This window comes from Oryctolagus cuniculus, chromosome 11 (assembly GCF_051225735.1).
Source record: "Oryctolagus cuniculus isolate XC-2025 breed Fujian yellow rabbit chromosome 11, ASM5122573v1, whole genome shotgun sequence".
In the NCBI taxonomy this organism is placed as follows: domain Eukaryota; kingdom Metazoa; phylum Chordata; class Mammalia; order Lagomorpha; family Leporidae; genus Oryctolagus; species Oryctolagus cuniculus.
This window is the reverse complement of record NC_142877.1, coordinates 98084566-98102152: the sequence shown is the minus strand read 5'-3', so window position 1 is coordinate 98102152 and position 17587 is coordinate 98084566. Positions and strand designations below refer to the sequence as shown.

At 43.0% G+C, this 17587-nt stretch overlaps 1 protein-coding gene across 6 annotated transcripts in view; it reads left to right on the top strand.

The window, feature by feature from the left end:
- FGD6 (FYVE, RhoGEF and PH domain containing 6) overlaps window positions 1–17587 on the top strand; it is a 133961-nt gene that overhangs the window by 92541 nt on the left and 23833 nt on the right. For 4 of the 6 annotated variants that reach the window (XM_089308772.1, XM_089308769.1, XM_089308771.1 and 1 more), the window contains exons 9-14: window positions 6945–6995; window positions 11002–11060; window positions 11142–11213; window positions 11873–11941; window positions 12729–12851; window positions 13577–13656. In XM_089308772.1, coding sequence (XP_089164898.1) covers window positions 6945–6995; window positions 11002–11060; window positions 11142–11213; window positions 11873–11941; window positions 12729–12851; window positions 13577–13656 — 454 coding nt within the window. The remainder of the gene's footprint in view (window positions 1–6944; window positions 6996–11001; window positions 11061–11141; window positions 11214–11872; window positions 11942–12728; window positions 12852–13576; window positions 13657–17587) is intronic. The other 2 variants (XM_002711207.6, XM_008256897.5) reach the window with 1 other exon arrangement.

The window sequence follows — 17587 nt, the reverse complement described above, 5'->3', positions numbered from 1 at the left end:
GAGCTGGCCTGGAAGAGGGGCAACCGGGACAGGATCCGATGCCCCGACTGGGACTAGAACCCGGTGTGCCGGCGCCACTAGGCGGAGGATTAGCCTATTGAGCCACGGCGCCGGCCGAGAGTTAGGTCTTGTACTTGGGTGCCTGACCAAGGTCAGAGTCCAACCTGCACTCTGTTTACCATATTTTGTACCCTGCTGAGGGGTTGCATCAACCCAGGAAGGAACCTTTTTTTTTTTTTTTTAAGATTTTATTTATTTTATTTGAGAGAATTACAGACAGTGAAAGGGAAAGAAAGAAATATCCTCCTTCCATTGGTTCACTCCCCAAATAGCCACAAGGGCCGGAGCTGCGCCTATCCAAAGCCAGGATCCAGGCGCCTCCTCCCGGTCTCCCACGTGGGTGCAGGGTCCCAGGGACCTGTGCCATCTTCCACTGCTTTCCCAGGCCACTGCAGAGAGCTGGAACAGAAGTGGAGAAGCCGGGACCAGAACTGGCGCCCACATGGGATCCCGGCGCCGCAGGCGGAGGATCAACCCACTGCGCCACGGCACCAGCCCCCAGAAAGGAACATTCTAATTCAGAGAAAGGCATTGCTTGCTTTCCAAGCAATGAGCCTGTGATATTGGAAGCCCAGAAGACTACCTTTTCTATCTTAGGCAACCACCACATCTGTATGAGGCAGCCCTGAGCCACCTGTGTAGGGACTAGAATTGAAGTAATGTTTGCGAAACAGAAGCATTAGAGGCAGGAGCCAGAGCACTTTCAATTGGACAGTGAGACCTTCACGTTACTATCTCAATTGCATAGTAAAATATGAAGCAAAAAGTGGTGACCTTAAATAAAGTATCAGCTAGTCCATCATTAACTCAGGAAACATTGACTAAATATGTACCAGACCTTGTTCAAGGTCATGGGGATATAAGTAATTAATTCAGGCCCTTTGTCCTTGTGAAAACCTGTATTTTTAACATTAATGCATAAAATGACACCTTGCACTGTGGAACCATTATGAGTAACTTAGCTTCTGACATATTGACAGTGCTTCACATTCTCATTAAAGTTAACTTAGAACTTTGGGATTTTGATTGATAGGAATCAGTAGAGTATGTTAATAAAAATGTCCTGGCAGGGAAAAACTGATCAATGCTTGTTCTAAACATCAGTGATTAGAGATATGAAGTACCATTGCAAGAATAGATCTGTTGATTAAAAAAGAAGAAATATTCTATCATTGAAATGGGAAGTAATGTGAAATAAACCCTGTGGTTTATAAGAATCTAACCTATGGTGAAGTAGGAAGCTGAAACCATTAGGGAAAAAAAGGATTGCTTATTGAAAAATCTGATAAAATTTTGCAAAAATACATCAAGATCCATACATTAATGAATATACTGAAAAAGTCATGAAGAATTATAAAAAACTGAAGGTATGTGTTATGGCAGAGAGGGTTAAATTGCCACTTGGGTATCCCATATATCCCATATTGGGGTGTTTGGGATTGAGTTCCCACTCTACTTTTTGTCCAGCTTCTGGTGATGCACACCTTGGGAGGTAGCTAATGATAGCTTAAGCACTTGGGTCCCTGACACTGACGTGGAAGACCCAAATGGAGCTCCTAGCTCCTTGGCCTCAGCCTGGCCTAGCCCTGGCTATCATAGGCATTTGGGAAGTGAACCAGCACATGGACTTTCTTGCTCACTTTTTCTCTCTGCTTTTCAAACAAATAAAATTAATAGATAAACTTAAGAGAAAACCAAGGGTAGGTGTTTAGCAGTTAAGATACCCACATCTCATATTGGAGTACCTAGGTTCTATTCTTAGCTCCAGCTGCTGACTCCAGCTTCCTGCTAATGTAGACCCTGAGAGGCAGCGGTGATGGTTTGTATAATTGGGTTCCTGCCACCCATGTCAGAGACCTGGACTGAGTTCCCAGCTCTTAACTTCAACACTAAGCCAGCCCCATGTGTTGCAAACATTTGGCAAACGAACCAGCAGATTGGAGCATTGTCTCTGTGTCTGTCAAATGAATTACGTTTTTTAATGAATCAAAAAAAGGAGAAAAATTAAATTGACTGTTAAAATTCTACGGCTCAGGGGAGGAGAAAAGGTAGTTTTCTAGGCTCAGAAAAATAAAGCAGTCATAAAAATTGGCACCTTTTAAATATTTTGCATAATAAAAACAAAATATTACAGTACAAGCTGGTGCTGTGGCGTAGCAGGTTAAAGCCACAACCTACAGTGCCGGCGTATAATATGGGTGCTGGCTCATGTCCTGGCTTCACTGCTGATCCAGTTCCCTGATAATGTGCCTGGGAAAGCTGCAGAAAATGGCCCAAGTCCTTGGGCCCCTGCACCCACATGGGAGACCCCAATGAAGCTCCTTGCTCTTGGCTTCAGCCTGGCCCAGCCCCTGCCTTTGCAGCCATTTGGGAAGTAATCCAGCAGATAGATGACCTCTCTGCTTCTCTGTCTCTCTGTAACTCAGCCTTTCAAATAAATAAATAAATCTTTAAATAACGATAACATGATTTATTGTAAGTGCTACATGATATATCCTTACAATGAAGTGTTATTCAGCTACTCCTACAGAAAAAAACTGCATGGGTTATAATATTGTACATGGATTATAAAATCATACATATTATTAAAATTAACCCAGATAAGCATTTGTAGTTGTTTTTTTTTTTTTTTTTTTTAACTTTGAAAAAGTGGAGAGACAGACACAAAGATCTCCCATCTGCTGATTGACTCCCCAAATGCCTGCAATAGCCGGGGCTGGGCCAGGCCAAAGCCAGGAGCTGAGAACTTAATCCATGTCTCCCACACTGATGGCAGGGACCCAACTACTTAACTCATTGCCTACTATTTCTCATGGTGCACATTGGGAGGAAGCTGGTGTCAGGAATGGGGCTTTAAATAGAACTCAGCTATTCTGAAGTAGAGTGCAGACATCCCAAGTGACATGATAACTACTATTTTAAAACATGCCCCTGTAATCATTTTTCAGGGGAGGGTTATTCATGATTTATATTTTCTCCATTATTACTGAACTTTCCAAATTTTCCTTAATCCTTTTTAGAATTAAACAAAATGTGTTTCATGATTCTTAGAATAAAGATCACTGTGGTCCAGCTTGCTTATTTTATGTGTAAAGATGTTGAGAGAAACAAAAACAAACAAACCTCCTCCTCCTTCTCCTCCCCAAATGCTATAAAACTTGACCAAAGCATAGAGGAGTGAGAGTAAGGATTTCTATCTTCTGATTCTCAAGCAAGGGCTCAAGACCATTTCACCAAGCTACCTTGAAGATGTCAGTGTTGTGACTTAGAACTCCATTTTGGTATTTAAAATGATCTGGACTTTGACAAAGTCAGGATTAATTTTAGGTTGTTTCTTTCAAAATCTGAAACTCTGTAAAACAGGCATATTGTTGACGTATTTTCTAAGGATTTCATAATTCTGGACGTGATGCGAATCTCACTATGTACTTGTGGAGCAACGACGGGTCCTGAACAATGCAAAGGAAGACATGTCTTCCAGTTCAAAACACTTGACTTGGGAATGCTCTCCCTCCTATATGCTCAGTCCCTCTGGGCTCTGCCCCAGCACTTTCTAGCACACAGTGCAGGAATCTGGCCAGAGGTTGAATGCAACAAGTCCCAGATGCCCACAGGTGACTAATTTTTAGTAGGGTTAACTATAGTACTTCTCAGTGGTTTTTGCTTAAGTTGATTTGTTGATTTGGTAATCAAGAAGTGGGAAGGATCTAGGAGCCCTTATATAGAAGACTTAGACCTCTAACAAGATACAGTATTTGCTGAGACCTCATCCTTTCATCCTGGCCCTTATATATATGAGGAAAAGAAAAGTAAACCTGCATATCCCTGGAGGGTTACTTGTGTTGTGTTTCAGTTAATTTTGTGCTACTAATGGGTGATGCTGAGGATCCAGAGTTAATGAAATTTTATTAATCAATGATGCCACCTGGTGGCCAGAGAGTACGTTTTGTGGTGCCTGTACACACTGTACCAATCTTCAGTTTTTTTCTTGCAAAAATAAAAAGTGTTTAAAGCACTTTTATTAGTGATGTCTTAACAGTGCTTAATTTGTTTTGGCAGAAGGAGAGAATTCATAGAATACTAGACATATTCTATTATAAAAGTTATAAAAAAAGTTTCTGTAGGATTCTAGGTCCTAAATAGTAGGTAGCAAATAAATTCCCCATGAGCAATGCAGGCATGTCTGTCTGGTCTCCTTTCTTGGGGTTTCACCTTGCTGACAGCAGTCTGTGGGTGAGCCAGTGGTTTCAGTGCCCCTCCTGTCTGACTCAGGGTGTGATCAGTCATAGTCCTCTCATGCTACGTACAGTTAAGGCACTGGATGATTCATAACTACTTAAGGCAATCATGGTCCCATATTTTTTGCAAGAAATAAAAGCCCTCAAAAGAATATATACAGTATTACAACAAGATGCCCTCAAAAAATGGGTAGATAAATGGATGGATGGCTTATAAAGTTGAATTTTGGGGATCATTAAGATTTTTTAAAAAATTAACAAGGCAAACCTAACTCCGTTACTCCCTTGATTAATAGCATGTTGTTACAGCATCTTAGTGGTGGGTTTTCTGCTTGGCCAGTTTGTGTATTTTAATGTTCTTAAGAGTTCTGGCTGGCAGGGCGTTGTTGAGCTTGAGTACAAGCAAAGAAAATACAACTCAGAAGCTTCTCCAGTTCAGCACATGATTCTGAGGTCAAGACTTCCTAATACGGATATCTTTAAGGGAGCTCTCTGGGTTTAGAGAAGTATGTTGGTCTACATGGATATACTGCAGTATAAAACAACAAGAATTGAAGACAACATGAGAACTTGCCATGAATCCTGTATTTAAATAAATTTGCTTTCCTTTCTACGTTCTTCAGCTAACTGAGGGCTTATGGAAAATAACTTTTGTTTAAGAGGTAGCTTAGACACCAAGGCCCTCAAATAAGGATAGATATATCTCCCCAACCCTTTCACTCAGCCATAGAATTGCTAAAGATTTAGACTTACCAAATGTGGCTTATATATGGAATGCATGGTCAGAGTTTTTAAAAAGTTTGTTTTTTTCATTTCCAAGTAAGGTTAAGTGTAATGTATTATCAGTGAATTCAACCATTTTTGTGGTTTTCTGATTTGATTAGAATCATATTATCCAACCTGTGCCTTAAGATTAATTTAAGATCTAAATTGGTAGCGATGGTCTCTGGCAAGATAAAAGCTGTGCTGTCATGCGGGGAGCTCCCTACACAGCATCACTGTGTATCGCCAGTTCTGGCTATTTACACTGTGCATGTCTGGACTCAACACAAGCTCCTGGATCATGGTGTCAGAGATGCAAGAAGTTTCGGCAGTTGTGCGTGTGTGTGTGTGTGTGTGTGTGTCCTCTATTACATCAAAAAGTTGGCACTGATATTCAAGTTTCCCTTTGTGTCTTTGAACATGACTTCATAAATCCATGGGATGAAATTACGATGTTGCTAAATAAAGATAGTCTGATAGAAATACATTCAGTCTTTGAACATGCCTTTCCTCCTTCTGTTTTCTTGGTTCCTACTGGTATTAGTACTGGTTTCAACCTTTTACTAAACAAAGACACAGTCCTGTCTAAAAAACAAAAAAAAAAAATTTAATTCATTAAGCATTTATCATCTCCTGTGTGCAAAGCTGTTGGCCAAGTGCATGAAAATAAAATGATAGAATAATAGACAGTAAAGTGAGTAACTGCCATGTCATGAATTATTCAGAGGCAGAAACTAGTTCTTTCGAGTGGAACACTTTATAGAGGAGGAGGAATTTGGGATGAGCCTAGAACAATATGAGTGGAATTTTTATACATAGCAATGGAGAAAGTCATTCAGAAGGGAGCATTAGAGACAAAAGTGTGGAGCTAGGTAACATGTTGGGAGTGTGGAAGGAATTGTGCATGAATTTTGGCAAGAACAAAGGGCCTGTGTTAGTAGCAAAAGAGAAAACCAGAAGTCAAAAGGGACCATGTGGTGGGAAACTGTTAATCCAGGGAAAGAAATTTGTGTTAGTTTGATAGTTAACAGCAAGCTACCCAACATTTCTCAACACATAAAGAAGTTTTGCCTTGAATGTCTGTGGCATTTCTTGGTGTTAAAGACTTATTAAATATAGCCTGTTGCCTCCATTTATTTTTCATATTATAAGAACCCCTGTGTATACACTGCTTGTTTACAGACCATGATCTTGTCCAAAGTTTCTCAACTTTAGCCATATTGACACTGACCCAAATAATTCTTTGTTGTGGGACTATGTCTCGTAGACTGGTTAGAAGCATCCCCAACCTCTAACAACCAAATACCAGTAGCATACCCTTACCCCCAGCAGTGAAAACCAAAAATGTCTCCAGACATTGTCAGATGTCCCGTGGGGGACAAATTTGCCCCTATTTGAAAACCACTGGTCTTGCCACATGTATTGAGTTAATGTCCTGGGCTTTGGTAGGCTTTTAGATTGGCGAGTCTGTCTCTTAGATGTTCAATCCATTAATGCCCTAAAATTTTGTACTAGATGTATGTCTGTTCTCTAGAGATTAAGGTATTTCATGCGTTTGGGGGTAAAAGATCTGAATCGGGCATCAGGAGACCTGCATTCTAGTCCTCACTGTGGCACCAAGAGCTTGAGTAACTCAATGAGATGCTTTATTCAATCATCTAATTCCTCATCTTTAAAAGGCCAAGGTGACCTCTAACGCTTTTTGCAGCTTTGATCCTGTGGCCTGATTAGCAATGGATCAAGAGCTTTCTGTCACATTTTTAGGAAGTGACCACAGGTTACACTTGCTACAAGACTGACCGAAATCCTGAGTAAGAAAGATAAATGTTTTGGGCTCAGTGTTTTCCTGTGCTAAATACTATACTTTTTTTTTTTCTTTTCTAGATTATTTAAAGAATCTCTTAGAAGACTCTGGAGATTACAGAGACACTCAAGGTGACTAACTTTTGCAGTTTCCTATGTTGCAGAGTTTTATGTGTATTTAGACCTAGAAAGTGAAAATATACTGATAACAAAAGCCATACACAAAACTTTTTTATTTATAATACGACTTGAACCCTTTTTTAAAAGCTCTATTTTGGTCAGATTAAAATAATTGAACATGGGCTGGCGCTGTGGCTCACTTGGTTAATCTTCTGCCTGAGGCGCTGTCATCCCATATGGGTGCCAGGTTCTAGTCCCGGCTGCTCCTTTTCCAGTCCAGCTCTCTGCTGTGGCCCGGGAGTGCAGTGGAGGATGACCCAAGTGCTTGGGCCCCTGCACCCGCATGGGAGACCAGGAGGAAGCACCTGGCTCCTGGCTTCGGATCGGCACAGCTTCAGCCATAGCGGCCATTTTGGGGGGTGAACCAATGAAAGGAAGACTTTTCTCACTGTCTAACTCTGTCAAATAAAATAATAATTAAAAAATAAAAATAAAATGACTGAACAAAGTTGTATACAGATGAGATTATAAGAACCCAAGGAGGCCTCTGGTCAGCCCTCCATGAGAGCCAACATCCCAAGAGAGTGGACCCTGGACAGCTTGGGGTCAGGAAGCTTTGCTGTTGTATGTTGATGGCTCTGGGCCCATAGTAGCTGAATATTCCATTTCTCTGGATGTCCATTTCATCTTTCTGCAAGGTCCTTTCAAACTCATGAGCCTGTGAAGTGACAAAATTATACAAATCAAGGATAAAGTATAAAATATCATATTTTTATGGTATAATAAAATGCAAGATAGCATATTTTTATTTTTTAATGATGAAGCATTAGCCTTACTATCTTTCCACTCCTCATCCCAGGCTCCTGCCTCAGCCTGATGTAGTCCTGGCTGTTGTGCCATCTGGGGCATGAGCCACAGGTGGAAGATCTCTCCTTTTCTCTGTTCCTCAAATAAAAAACAAACAACCAGAAAACCCACAAATTTTTAAAAAGTTAAAAGTTGAGGTTTTTAACCCATTTTGTAGTGGTTTTAATTTTATTTGTAACTTTACTTCTCTAAAATCTTTTTACAAGTGTCAAGCTCCCCCCCTCCCTTTTAAATTTATTTGAAAGGTAGAGGTACAAAAAGAGGGAGAGACAGGGAGGTCATCTATCCACTGGTTTACTCCCCAGTGGCCTCAATAGCCAGGGCTGTGGCAGGCCAAAGCTAGGAGCCCAGAGCTTCTTCCTGGTCTCCCACATGGGTGCAGGGGCCCAAGCACTTGGGCCATCTTCTGCTGCTTTCTCAGGTGCATTAGCAGGGAGCTGGTTTTGAAGTGAAGCAGCCAGGACTTGAACTGTGGCCATATGGGATGGCAGCATCACAGGCAGTGGCTTGGCCCACTACACTACAACACTGGCCCCAAAGTTAAGCTTTTAAAGGTGCTTTTAAAAGAGAAAAATTGAGGCCGGTGCCGCAGCTCACTAGGCTAATCCTCCGCCTGCGGCTCCGGCACACCAGGTTCTAGTCCCACTTGGGGCGCCGGATTCTGTCCCGGTTGCTCCTCTTCCAGTCCAGCTCTCTGCTGTGGCCCGGGAATGCAGTGGAGGATAACCCAAGTGCTTGGGCCCTGCACCCCATGGGAGACCAGGAGGAAGCACCTGGCTCCTGGCTTCGGATCGGTGCAGCGCCGGCCAGAGCGCCGATTTGGGGGTTGAACCAATGGTAATGGAAGACCTTTCTCTCTGTCTCTCTCTCACTATCCACTCTGCCTGTCCAAAAAAAAAAAAAAAAAAAGAAAAGAAAAATTGAGATGTGGAGTATGGTATGCTTCATATCTTTAATAAATGAATAATCTGCTCAATGAGAAAGTCTGTATTACCCATCTGATATTAATAAAACAGGTACCAACCAGCATTGTGGCCCAGTGAGCTATGCTGCTGCCTGAAACACCAGTAGCCCATATTGGAGCTCTGGTCAACTGCTCTATTTCTGATTCAGTTTCCTGCTAATTCACCTGGGAAAGCAGCAGAGTATGGCCTAAGTACTTAGGCCCCTGCCACCCACAAGGAAGACAAAGATGGAGTTCCTGGCTCCTGGCATCAGCAGTTATGGCCATTTGGGGAGTGAACCAACAGATGGAAGATCTCTCTCTTCCTCTTTCTGTCTCTCCCTCTCCGCCTTTCAAGTAAATAAATAAAGAATAAGCAGTGGACAGTGAGGTATGCTGTTTGCCAGAGGAAAGGCCAAGAAGTTGTGAGCAGCTATGGATTAGGTTGCCTGAGAGTGAGGGAAAGTGAGACAAATGCACCTTTGAAAGGCAGCAGAAAGGACTAGAGGCCGAGTCGTCAGGGCGTGTTAGAGTGACTGCTGGGGGGCTGCAGGAGAAGGCAGTGCTTGGAGGCCAGGTAACAAACAGCAGCTCCATTATTCATCCACTCACTAACTCGTTAGGCTTCTTCATCCTGCCTGCTGAGAACTCCAGTAGGCCAGAAAGCAGGGAGTGTGTCAAGGGGAACCTCTTACATGTGTGCTGTGATGAGAGTGGCAGTTGCATAATTTCTCATGTGTGGTTGGGGTCTGGAAATACTGCTGTCCTTTAATGGCAGTGATAATAATACATGCTTAAAGAATACAGACACCTCCAAGGTTGGTAGTGGAACAAAAGGAATCTCTTGGTAGACTGCAGTAGCTGGACCAAGAAAACCTTTACCCCTTTTCAGAAGTTGATCTTTTTTTTTTAATTGTTGATGACCGCTGTCACTGCTAAGACAGCCCCAGTGGAGCACACTTTCCTCTTTAACAATCTGATTATTTTTCTCAGTGGGAATGCTACTGGTAAATCATACAGGAGAATCTTTGTGTAGGTTTCTGTTGTGTATTGCAGGCTGTTTAGCATCCCTGCCTACTATCCAGTAAAGGCCAGTGGGCCTGGCTGGTGCCGCAGCTCACTTGGCTAATCCTCCACCTGCGGTGCCAGCACCCTGGGTTCTAGTCCCGGTTGGGGTACCAGATTTTGTCCCGGTTGCTCCTCTTCCAGTCCAGCTCTCTGCTGTGGCCCGGGAGTGCAGTGGAGGATGACCCAAGTGCTTGGGCCCTGCACCCACATGGGAGACCAGGAGGAAGGACCTCGCTCCTGGCTTCGGATCGGCGCAGCGCGGCCATAGTGGCCATTTGGGGGATGAACCAATGGAAAAGGAAGACCTCTCTCTCTCTGTCTCTCTCTCTCTCACTGTCTAAGTCTGCCTGTCAAAAAAAAAAAAAAAGGCCAATGGGCCTGCCTGGTCATTTTGAGTACCAAAAATTGTGTTTACACATGTTTCTGGTGCTTGGGAGAGGGAGGCTTATCACTGCCTTGGATTGACATCAGAGGTATCCCAAAAGCAGACAAAAGGCAGATTTTATAGCTAGTTAAGGAGGTGACAAAGCTGGAACATACAAAATGCTTTTTTTAAAGGCAAGGAGTTACCCAAAGTAACCCAGCTTATAAAATGATGCTTCCAATTTCCTCCAGTCTGTTGTGGTTCTGTGTAGCATTTCTCATTTCTAATTCACACTTTTTGGGATCAGACTAAGAAAAGGAAGGTGAGCCCTGACCCTCTGAAATAATTATTTCTCAGTTCTTGTTTCCTCTATCAAGACCCTTTTCCCTCACGATCCTTTCCCCTATGACAGTTTGTACTGGAATAGTCCTCAGCTTCCACATAATATCCTTTTCTTACCCTTATGAGCTTGAGTAGGTTAATCAGATCTTGGCATGAAACATCCCTGACATTCATGTGCTGATAACCATGCCTGTGATGTCTCTGTAGAGTCTGTCTTTGGCTCATTGTTTCCTAACATTGTTTTTGCTTGTGTTTGCTTGGTTTTACCTTCATTGACACTCATCATCTGTGTCTCCTCCTACTCATGGTCAGCCAAGCTCCACCAGAAGTTGATAGCTAAGAATTAGCTATCATCACCTGGAACTGCTTAGTGTTGCAGTCTGTTTGTTTGCAGAGTAATGACCAAATGACCTTTCTGTTCCTACATATTTTAGAAGCCCTTGCTGTTGTGATAGAGGTAGCCAACCACGCCAATGACACCATGAAGCAGGGAGTAAGTATCTTGCTATCAGAGGCTGGGTGTAAGTATCTAGTTGTTAGCAGCCTTCACATGCTCTGCATTGTCTTTCTGTAGGACAACTTTCAGAAACTTATGCAAATTCAGTACAGCTTAAATGGACACCATGAAATAGTGCAGCCAGGCCGGGTAAGTGTTTTGGACTAGGTATTTTTCAATTTACTGGTGAAAATAGGTTATTTGTTTTTTTCCTCTTCATTGACACAGTCTGGGTTGCTTTGCATTCAAAACATTTATGATGTAAGTCACTGTGACAAGAAGTCCAATTCAATTAGGAAAGTGGCAATGGATCCCACAGAGTATCTGATTTAATTGAGTGGTTACATTGCATAATATCAGCCAACCTCACACAGCTTTGGAAACAATTTCATTTAAAATCTTCAGTGTGAGAGAGGATTATGAAGGAAGGGGGAAGATTGGTATTTGAATTCTCATCATAGAGCACACAAGTGGCTTAGGGAATAAATTCAGGGAAATTATTAAATGCAATTGTCAGGATGTTGGCTGTGCCTGTGGACCAACAGCACACACACAGTGAAGCTCATGTCAATCCATACAGTACCCCTGAGGCCAGTGTAGGATTTATGAGACTCTGCTTGCCGATCCAATTCCTAAATGACGTAGAGGGGTTAAACAGCAATTATTACTGTAAAAAGTCATGAGGAAACTGTTCCCCTAGCCCCCTGTTTCAAAAAATTTGGGGAGAGAAAGTTGTAAAGGAAATTATATGTAGACTCCAGTTGTGTTTTGATGGTGGGTATAACTGGGTGTTTGTTTGGATGAATCAGGTTTTTCTCAAAGAAGGAACTCTGATGAAGCTATCTCGGAAAGTCATGCAGCCCCGAATGTTTTTCCTGGTAAGTAGCCTTAGGTAATACTGATGTCTCCAATGCAGAGATAATTGCCTATTGGAAGAATTTTTGTTTGTTTAAGATGTATTTATTTAATAGGCGTAGTGACAGAGAGAGAGGGAGAAACAGAGAGAGAGAGATATCTGCTATCTGCTGGTTTACTCCCAAATGGTCAAACAGCTGGGGCTAGTCCAGACTGAAGCCAGGAGCCCAGAACTCCATTCAGGTCTTCCCTGTGGGTGGCAGAAGCCCACGCACCTGCACACGTTAGGAAGGAGCTGGATTGGAAGCAGGGCAGCCGGGACTCAAACCTCTGCTGACAGGGAATGCTGCTGTGGGATACGGCACCCTAACTTGCTGCTCCACCACGCCGGCCCCAGATGATTTGTATACAACCCATACGCTTGGCATGTTCAAATGTCAGTTTATTGGCATCTTTGACTGCCTGTATTGCTAATTTGTATCTCAGGTACAGGAAATAAAGTCTGTTATGATGCATGACCAGAAAATTGTTTCCTCTTGTGGTTCATTTTATTTCATTTTCTATTTTGATCAGTTATTTAGGCAGATTGTAATACTTTTGTGAAATTTAAATTCAGAAAAGATTAAATCTGTTACAGAATTTGGAAAAGAAGCACATTTTCTAGAAATTGCCATTTTAATAATAATAATAAACCATTCTAGGTGATCCCGATGTATATATGCAGAACCTAAGTGCTGTGTTTTATTCAGAGAGCTATTAGTAAAGGAGTAATGTTTTCCTTTTCTTCCTGTCTCATCAATATCACTGCAGCTGAAATTTCTTTCTCCTGTGAAATGTTTCTGCTTTCAGTTTAATGACGCTCTGCTGTATACGACACCAGTGCAGTCCGGGATGTATAAACTGAACAACATGCTTTCATTGGCCGGAATGAAGGTCTGTGAATTTGTGCCAAGAAGTTTTTTACTCAAGTATATTTATATATTTGAAGACAAATATCTAAGATAGTTATCTTTCTCATATCCTTACCATTTCTCTCTATATATGTTTATGTATTTATTCATTCATATGGTCATTTGTTCACTCATGCATTAATTTAGTCCCAGGATACTTATTGAGAACTACCATGAACAAAACATAGTAACAGGTTTGGTGGGAAATAGGAAGATGTGTTAGAGCATGATTCTTCTTTCCTCTGCCTCTTCCTTAATCCCTCCAGGGACTAGCAACTAGTTGGGAAAGTAATTCACTACAATGAATACCTATAGAATATAAAGCACAGTTAAAGTTTTAGGAGGTTCCAAATACACAGCTCTGGATGGGCCTGGTGAAGGGGTTGTCCCGTAGTTTTCGACAGACAGCTAAGAATGAGGGAGATTGAAGAAGGCTTTTTGGTTGGAGGAAGAGCCAGTGGACTTTAAAGTGTAAGTCACGTGTGGCCATGTGTGCATGCTAAGGAAGGGCGTTCCTGCACAGGAAGGATACCAGTATAGGTGAGCAACGGACCTGTGTGGAGCTCAGTTCCTCCAGAATACAGGTCGACAATGGCTAGGGAGGTTGGTTCAGGCTATCAACAGCCAGGGACCTTCGGCAACTCGTATGGTTCAGAGATGAGATTTTCAGTAGGATGTGTTGACTCACACTGTTGTGCTTTCTTCTAGGTCAGAAAACCCACCCAAGAAGCCTATCAGAATGAACTGAAGATTGAAAGTGTAGAACGTTCCTTCATCCTCTCTGCCAGGTAAACTTTAAAAGTACATCAAAAGATGAATTTTTGCCAATAAGATGGAATCAGATATCTCTGGTATTTTAGACATTTTAGTTCCTCCTGTTTGCTTTCCTCAGGCTTCTTTCCCAAAGTTGGCTTTTCATTTACCATGCAGGAAGATGTCTAAGAGCTGATGCGATAGGGTGCTAGGAACACAAAGATAAATATTTTACTATGAATAGAATAATAAAACTAAGAAAGGCTTTGTTGGTCATTTTTTTTATATATATTTTTATTTGAAAGAGTTACACAGAGAGAGGAGAGGCAGCGAGAAAGAGAGGTCTTCTATCCAATGGGTCACTCCCCAAATGGCTGCAACGGCCGGAGCTGCACTGATCCAAAGCCAGGAGCCAGGAACTTCCTCTGGGTCTCCCACACTGGTGCAGGGGCCCAAGCACTTGGGCCATCTTCCACTGCTTTCCCAGGCCATAGCAGAGAGCTGGACCAGAAGTGGAGCAGCCAGGTCTCTAACTGGTGCCCATATGGGATGCCGGCGCTCCAGGCCAGGGCGTTAACTCACTGTGCCATAGCACCGGCGGCCCTGTTGATCATTATTTGAAAGTGATTATTTTTTAAAAAGATATATTTATTTATTTGAAAGGCAGAGTTACAGAGAGGCAGAGGCAGAGAGAGAGAGAGAGAGAGGTCTTCTATCTGCTGGTTCACTCCCCAAACGGCTGCAACACCTGGAGCTAGGCCAATCCGAAGCCAAGTGTTTAGAGCTTCATCCAGGTCTCCATGTAGGTGCAGGGGCCCAAAGACTTGTGCCATCTTCCACTGCTTTCCCAGGCACATTAGCAGGGAGCTGAATTGGAAGTGGAACAGCAAGGACTCTACTCGGCACCCATATTGGGATGCCAGCACTACAGGTGGAGGCTTTACCCACTACAGTGCTGGCCCTGAAAGTATATCTTATATGAATGATGTTCATGCAATAATAGGGGTGCACCACTGGCCTTCATAACACATTGGTTTCCACAAACATCACTGTGCAGAGAATGGTTGTGCCTTATTGCAGGCGTAGGCAGGAACGTCTTCCACAGAACATTTTATATATTATTCTTTGAATATGATACATGAGTACCTTCTTCTGTTTGTCTTTTTCTTGGTAGATGGTGCTTAAGTGCTGGTTAGTGACAGCATTCATCGGGGATTCAAAGTAACTTCAGTTATAGGAGAGTCAGTGCTTGGAGAACACACACAGGGCAGCTCTTAGGGAAAGGGACTGCCTACTGGGCATCTACCCCAGAATCACACTGGCTGCTTTATAGAAGATCCTAAGGGGACTAGCACAGAAGTTAAGAGACCTGTAATAGGCTGTAGTTAATGCTGTCTTGGATGGGTGTTAAGAGGTGATTAGAGGAGCTGCCGCTGTGGCGCAGTAGGTTAATCCTCCTGCAGTGCCGGCATCCCATATGGGTGCCAGTTATAGTCCGGCTGCTCCTCTCCCAATCCAGCTCTCTGCTATGACCTGGGAAAGCAGTGGAAGATGGCACAAGCGTTTAGGCCCCTGTATCAGCATGGGTGACCTGGAAGGAGTTCCTGGCTCCTGGCTTTAGATCAGCCCAGATCCGAGTATTGCAGCCATTTCGGAAGTGAACCAGTGGATGGAAGACCTCTCTCTTTCTCTGCCTTTTCTTCTCTCTGTCTCTCCCTCTCACTATCTGTAACTCTACCTCTTAAATTAAATAAAATCATTAAAAAAAAGAGGTGATTAGAATCAGGTAGAGAGCCAGTAGAATTACTGATGGGTTGAATGTAGAGTGTGCAGGAGAAATATAAAAATTGGAAAATTCTCAATGGAAGGAAATAGATTTCCAAGGGAGGAGCTGGTGTGGTGGAAGAGGAGCTAAAATATATGAAATACCACCATTGTGTTATGGTCGCCTTCGGGATTCCCCTAACTGCAGTCAGGAAGGTACTAACTTGTGATTGGATTCTTGTCTGCTTCACCGGCTGATCTCCACTCCCTTGCTCTGTCTACTCTTACTCCAAATGCAATGCATGGATCTGCTTATAACTCTCCATGCATGCCACCCTATTCCACATTCTTCTGCCTTGCACAACAGCTTCTTCCACCTGGAATTCATCATTTGATTTGTGAAGTCATATGGAGCTTGGGTCAGGCATCAGGATACAGTGGATAATTAAAATAGCCCTTCCTTCTCTGAGCTTACATTCCATTACAAGAGATATATACTGGGGGCCAGCACTGTGGCATAGAAGGTTAAGCCTCTGCCTGCAGCACCAGCATCCCATATGGGATGTTTGAGCTCTGGCTGCTCCACTTTCAATTGAACTCCCTGCTGATACACCTGGGACAGCAGCGGAAGATGGCATAAGTGCTTGGGCCCCTTGCCACCCATGTGGGAGACCTGGAAGAAGCTTCTGTTGCTGGCTTTGGCCTGACCCAGCCCTGGTTGTTGCTGCCATTTGGGGAATGAACCAATGGATGGAGATCTCTCTCCCCCTCTCTCTCATTCTCACTCTGTTATCTCTGCCTTTCATGTAAAGAAATAAATCGTTTTTGAAGGAAAAAAAATACATACTTAACAGATATTAGCATTGCTCAGTATTTTTGTGGTTAAGTAGCATACAGGAAAACTATGGATACTATAAAGATATTGGACTGCAAGGCCAGGTGTGAGCTAGAGTGTGAGAAAAAGTTACCCAAGGTAAGCCTGGAGGGACAGATGAGCTGATGCAGAACCATCCTTGGGGTTTTGGCATTTAATCTGAGAGTCACAGGAAACCACTGAGTGGTTTATGCCAGGGAATAATGGGTCAGATTCACATTTTTAAAAGAGTGTCTTGCTGCTATGTGGAATACAGCTTGGGAGGTCGACTAGAAGAAATGATTAATTGGATTTAGGGGTGAGAGAGTCTGCCAGCTTGTGTAATGTATAGGGTGTTGTTGGCAATTCAGTGTGGAAGGTAGACCTGGGAGAGGAGCAGTTTTGGTAAGAAATCAGGAGTAGAGTTTCAGAGGTGCAGATTGAATGTGAAATGCCTGTGAACGTAAAAGTGAGCTCTCGGTGAGTGGGCATCTAGCCTAGCCTAGTACCCCACCGGAGTGCTTGGGCTCCATTCCCAGCAGTGGCTCCTGACTCCAGCTTCCTCCCAGTGCAGACCCTGGGGGCTGCAGTGATGGCTCCAGTGATTGTGTCCCTGCTGCCCACGTGGGAGACCTGGATTGAGTTCCCAGCTCCTGGCTCCATCCCTGGCACAGCCCTAGCCATGGTGGGCATTTGATCAAATCAGCTGATGGGTGTGCTCTCTCGCTCTCTCTCTCTCTGTCTCTCCTTCCTCTCTCTGTCCATCTCCCTTTCTCCCTCCATTCTCTCCTCTTCCTGTCCTTCTCTTCCCCCTTCCCTCTCCCTCCCTCTCTGCCCACCAAGGAAAAATTTTGAAAATTAAAAAAATATGTATGAAGCATCAGAAAAGTTTATTTTAGGTTCTGGATTTTGAGGGAAGCCTAGGCCATAGGCATATATTTGGAGGTCCTCAGTTCAGCAGTGATAACCAAAGCTGAGAGACTGAATGAGGGTGAGTGAGAGACCTGGATTCCTCATCAAATTCCTTTAATTCTTGGAGGCTTAACTTTTTCATCACCTCTGCAAAGACTTCCTTGCTACTGAAGTAAGATAATTTACTATTTCTATGTAATTTGTCTACCTTACATCTGTTATATTGCATATTAATTGTTTTTTAACCTCATTTAGGCATGAACCCTTATGAATGTGTATTTTGTGTACCCAGTTCATGGCTTAGTTCTTGGCCCTTAGTAGGCTTCTAGTAAATATTACTCAAGTGACCCAAATGATGTGGCCTTTGAACCTCAGAATAGCATCTCACAGTTAACATTAGTAGTAAGTGGTATGGCAGGGGCCAACACATCAGAAAT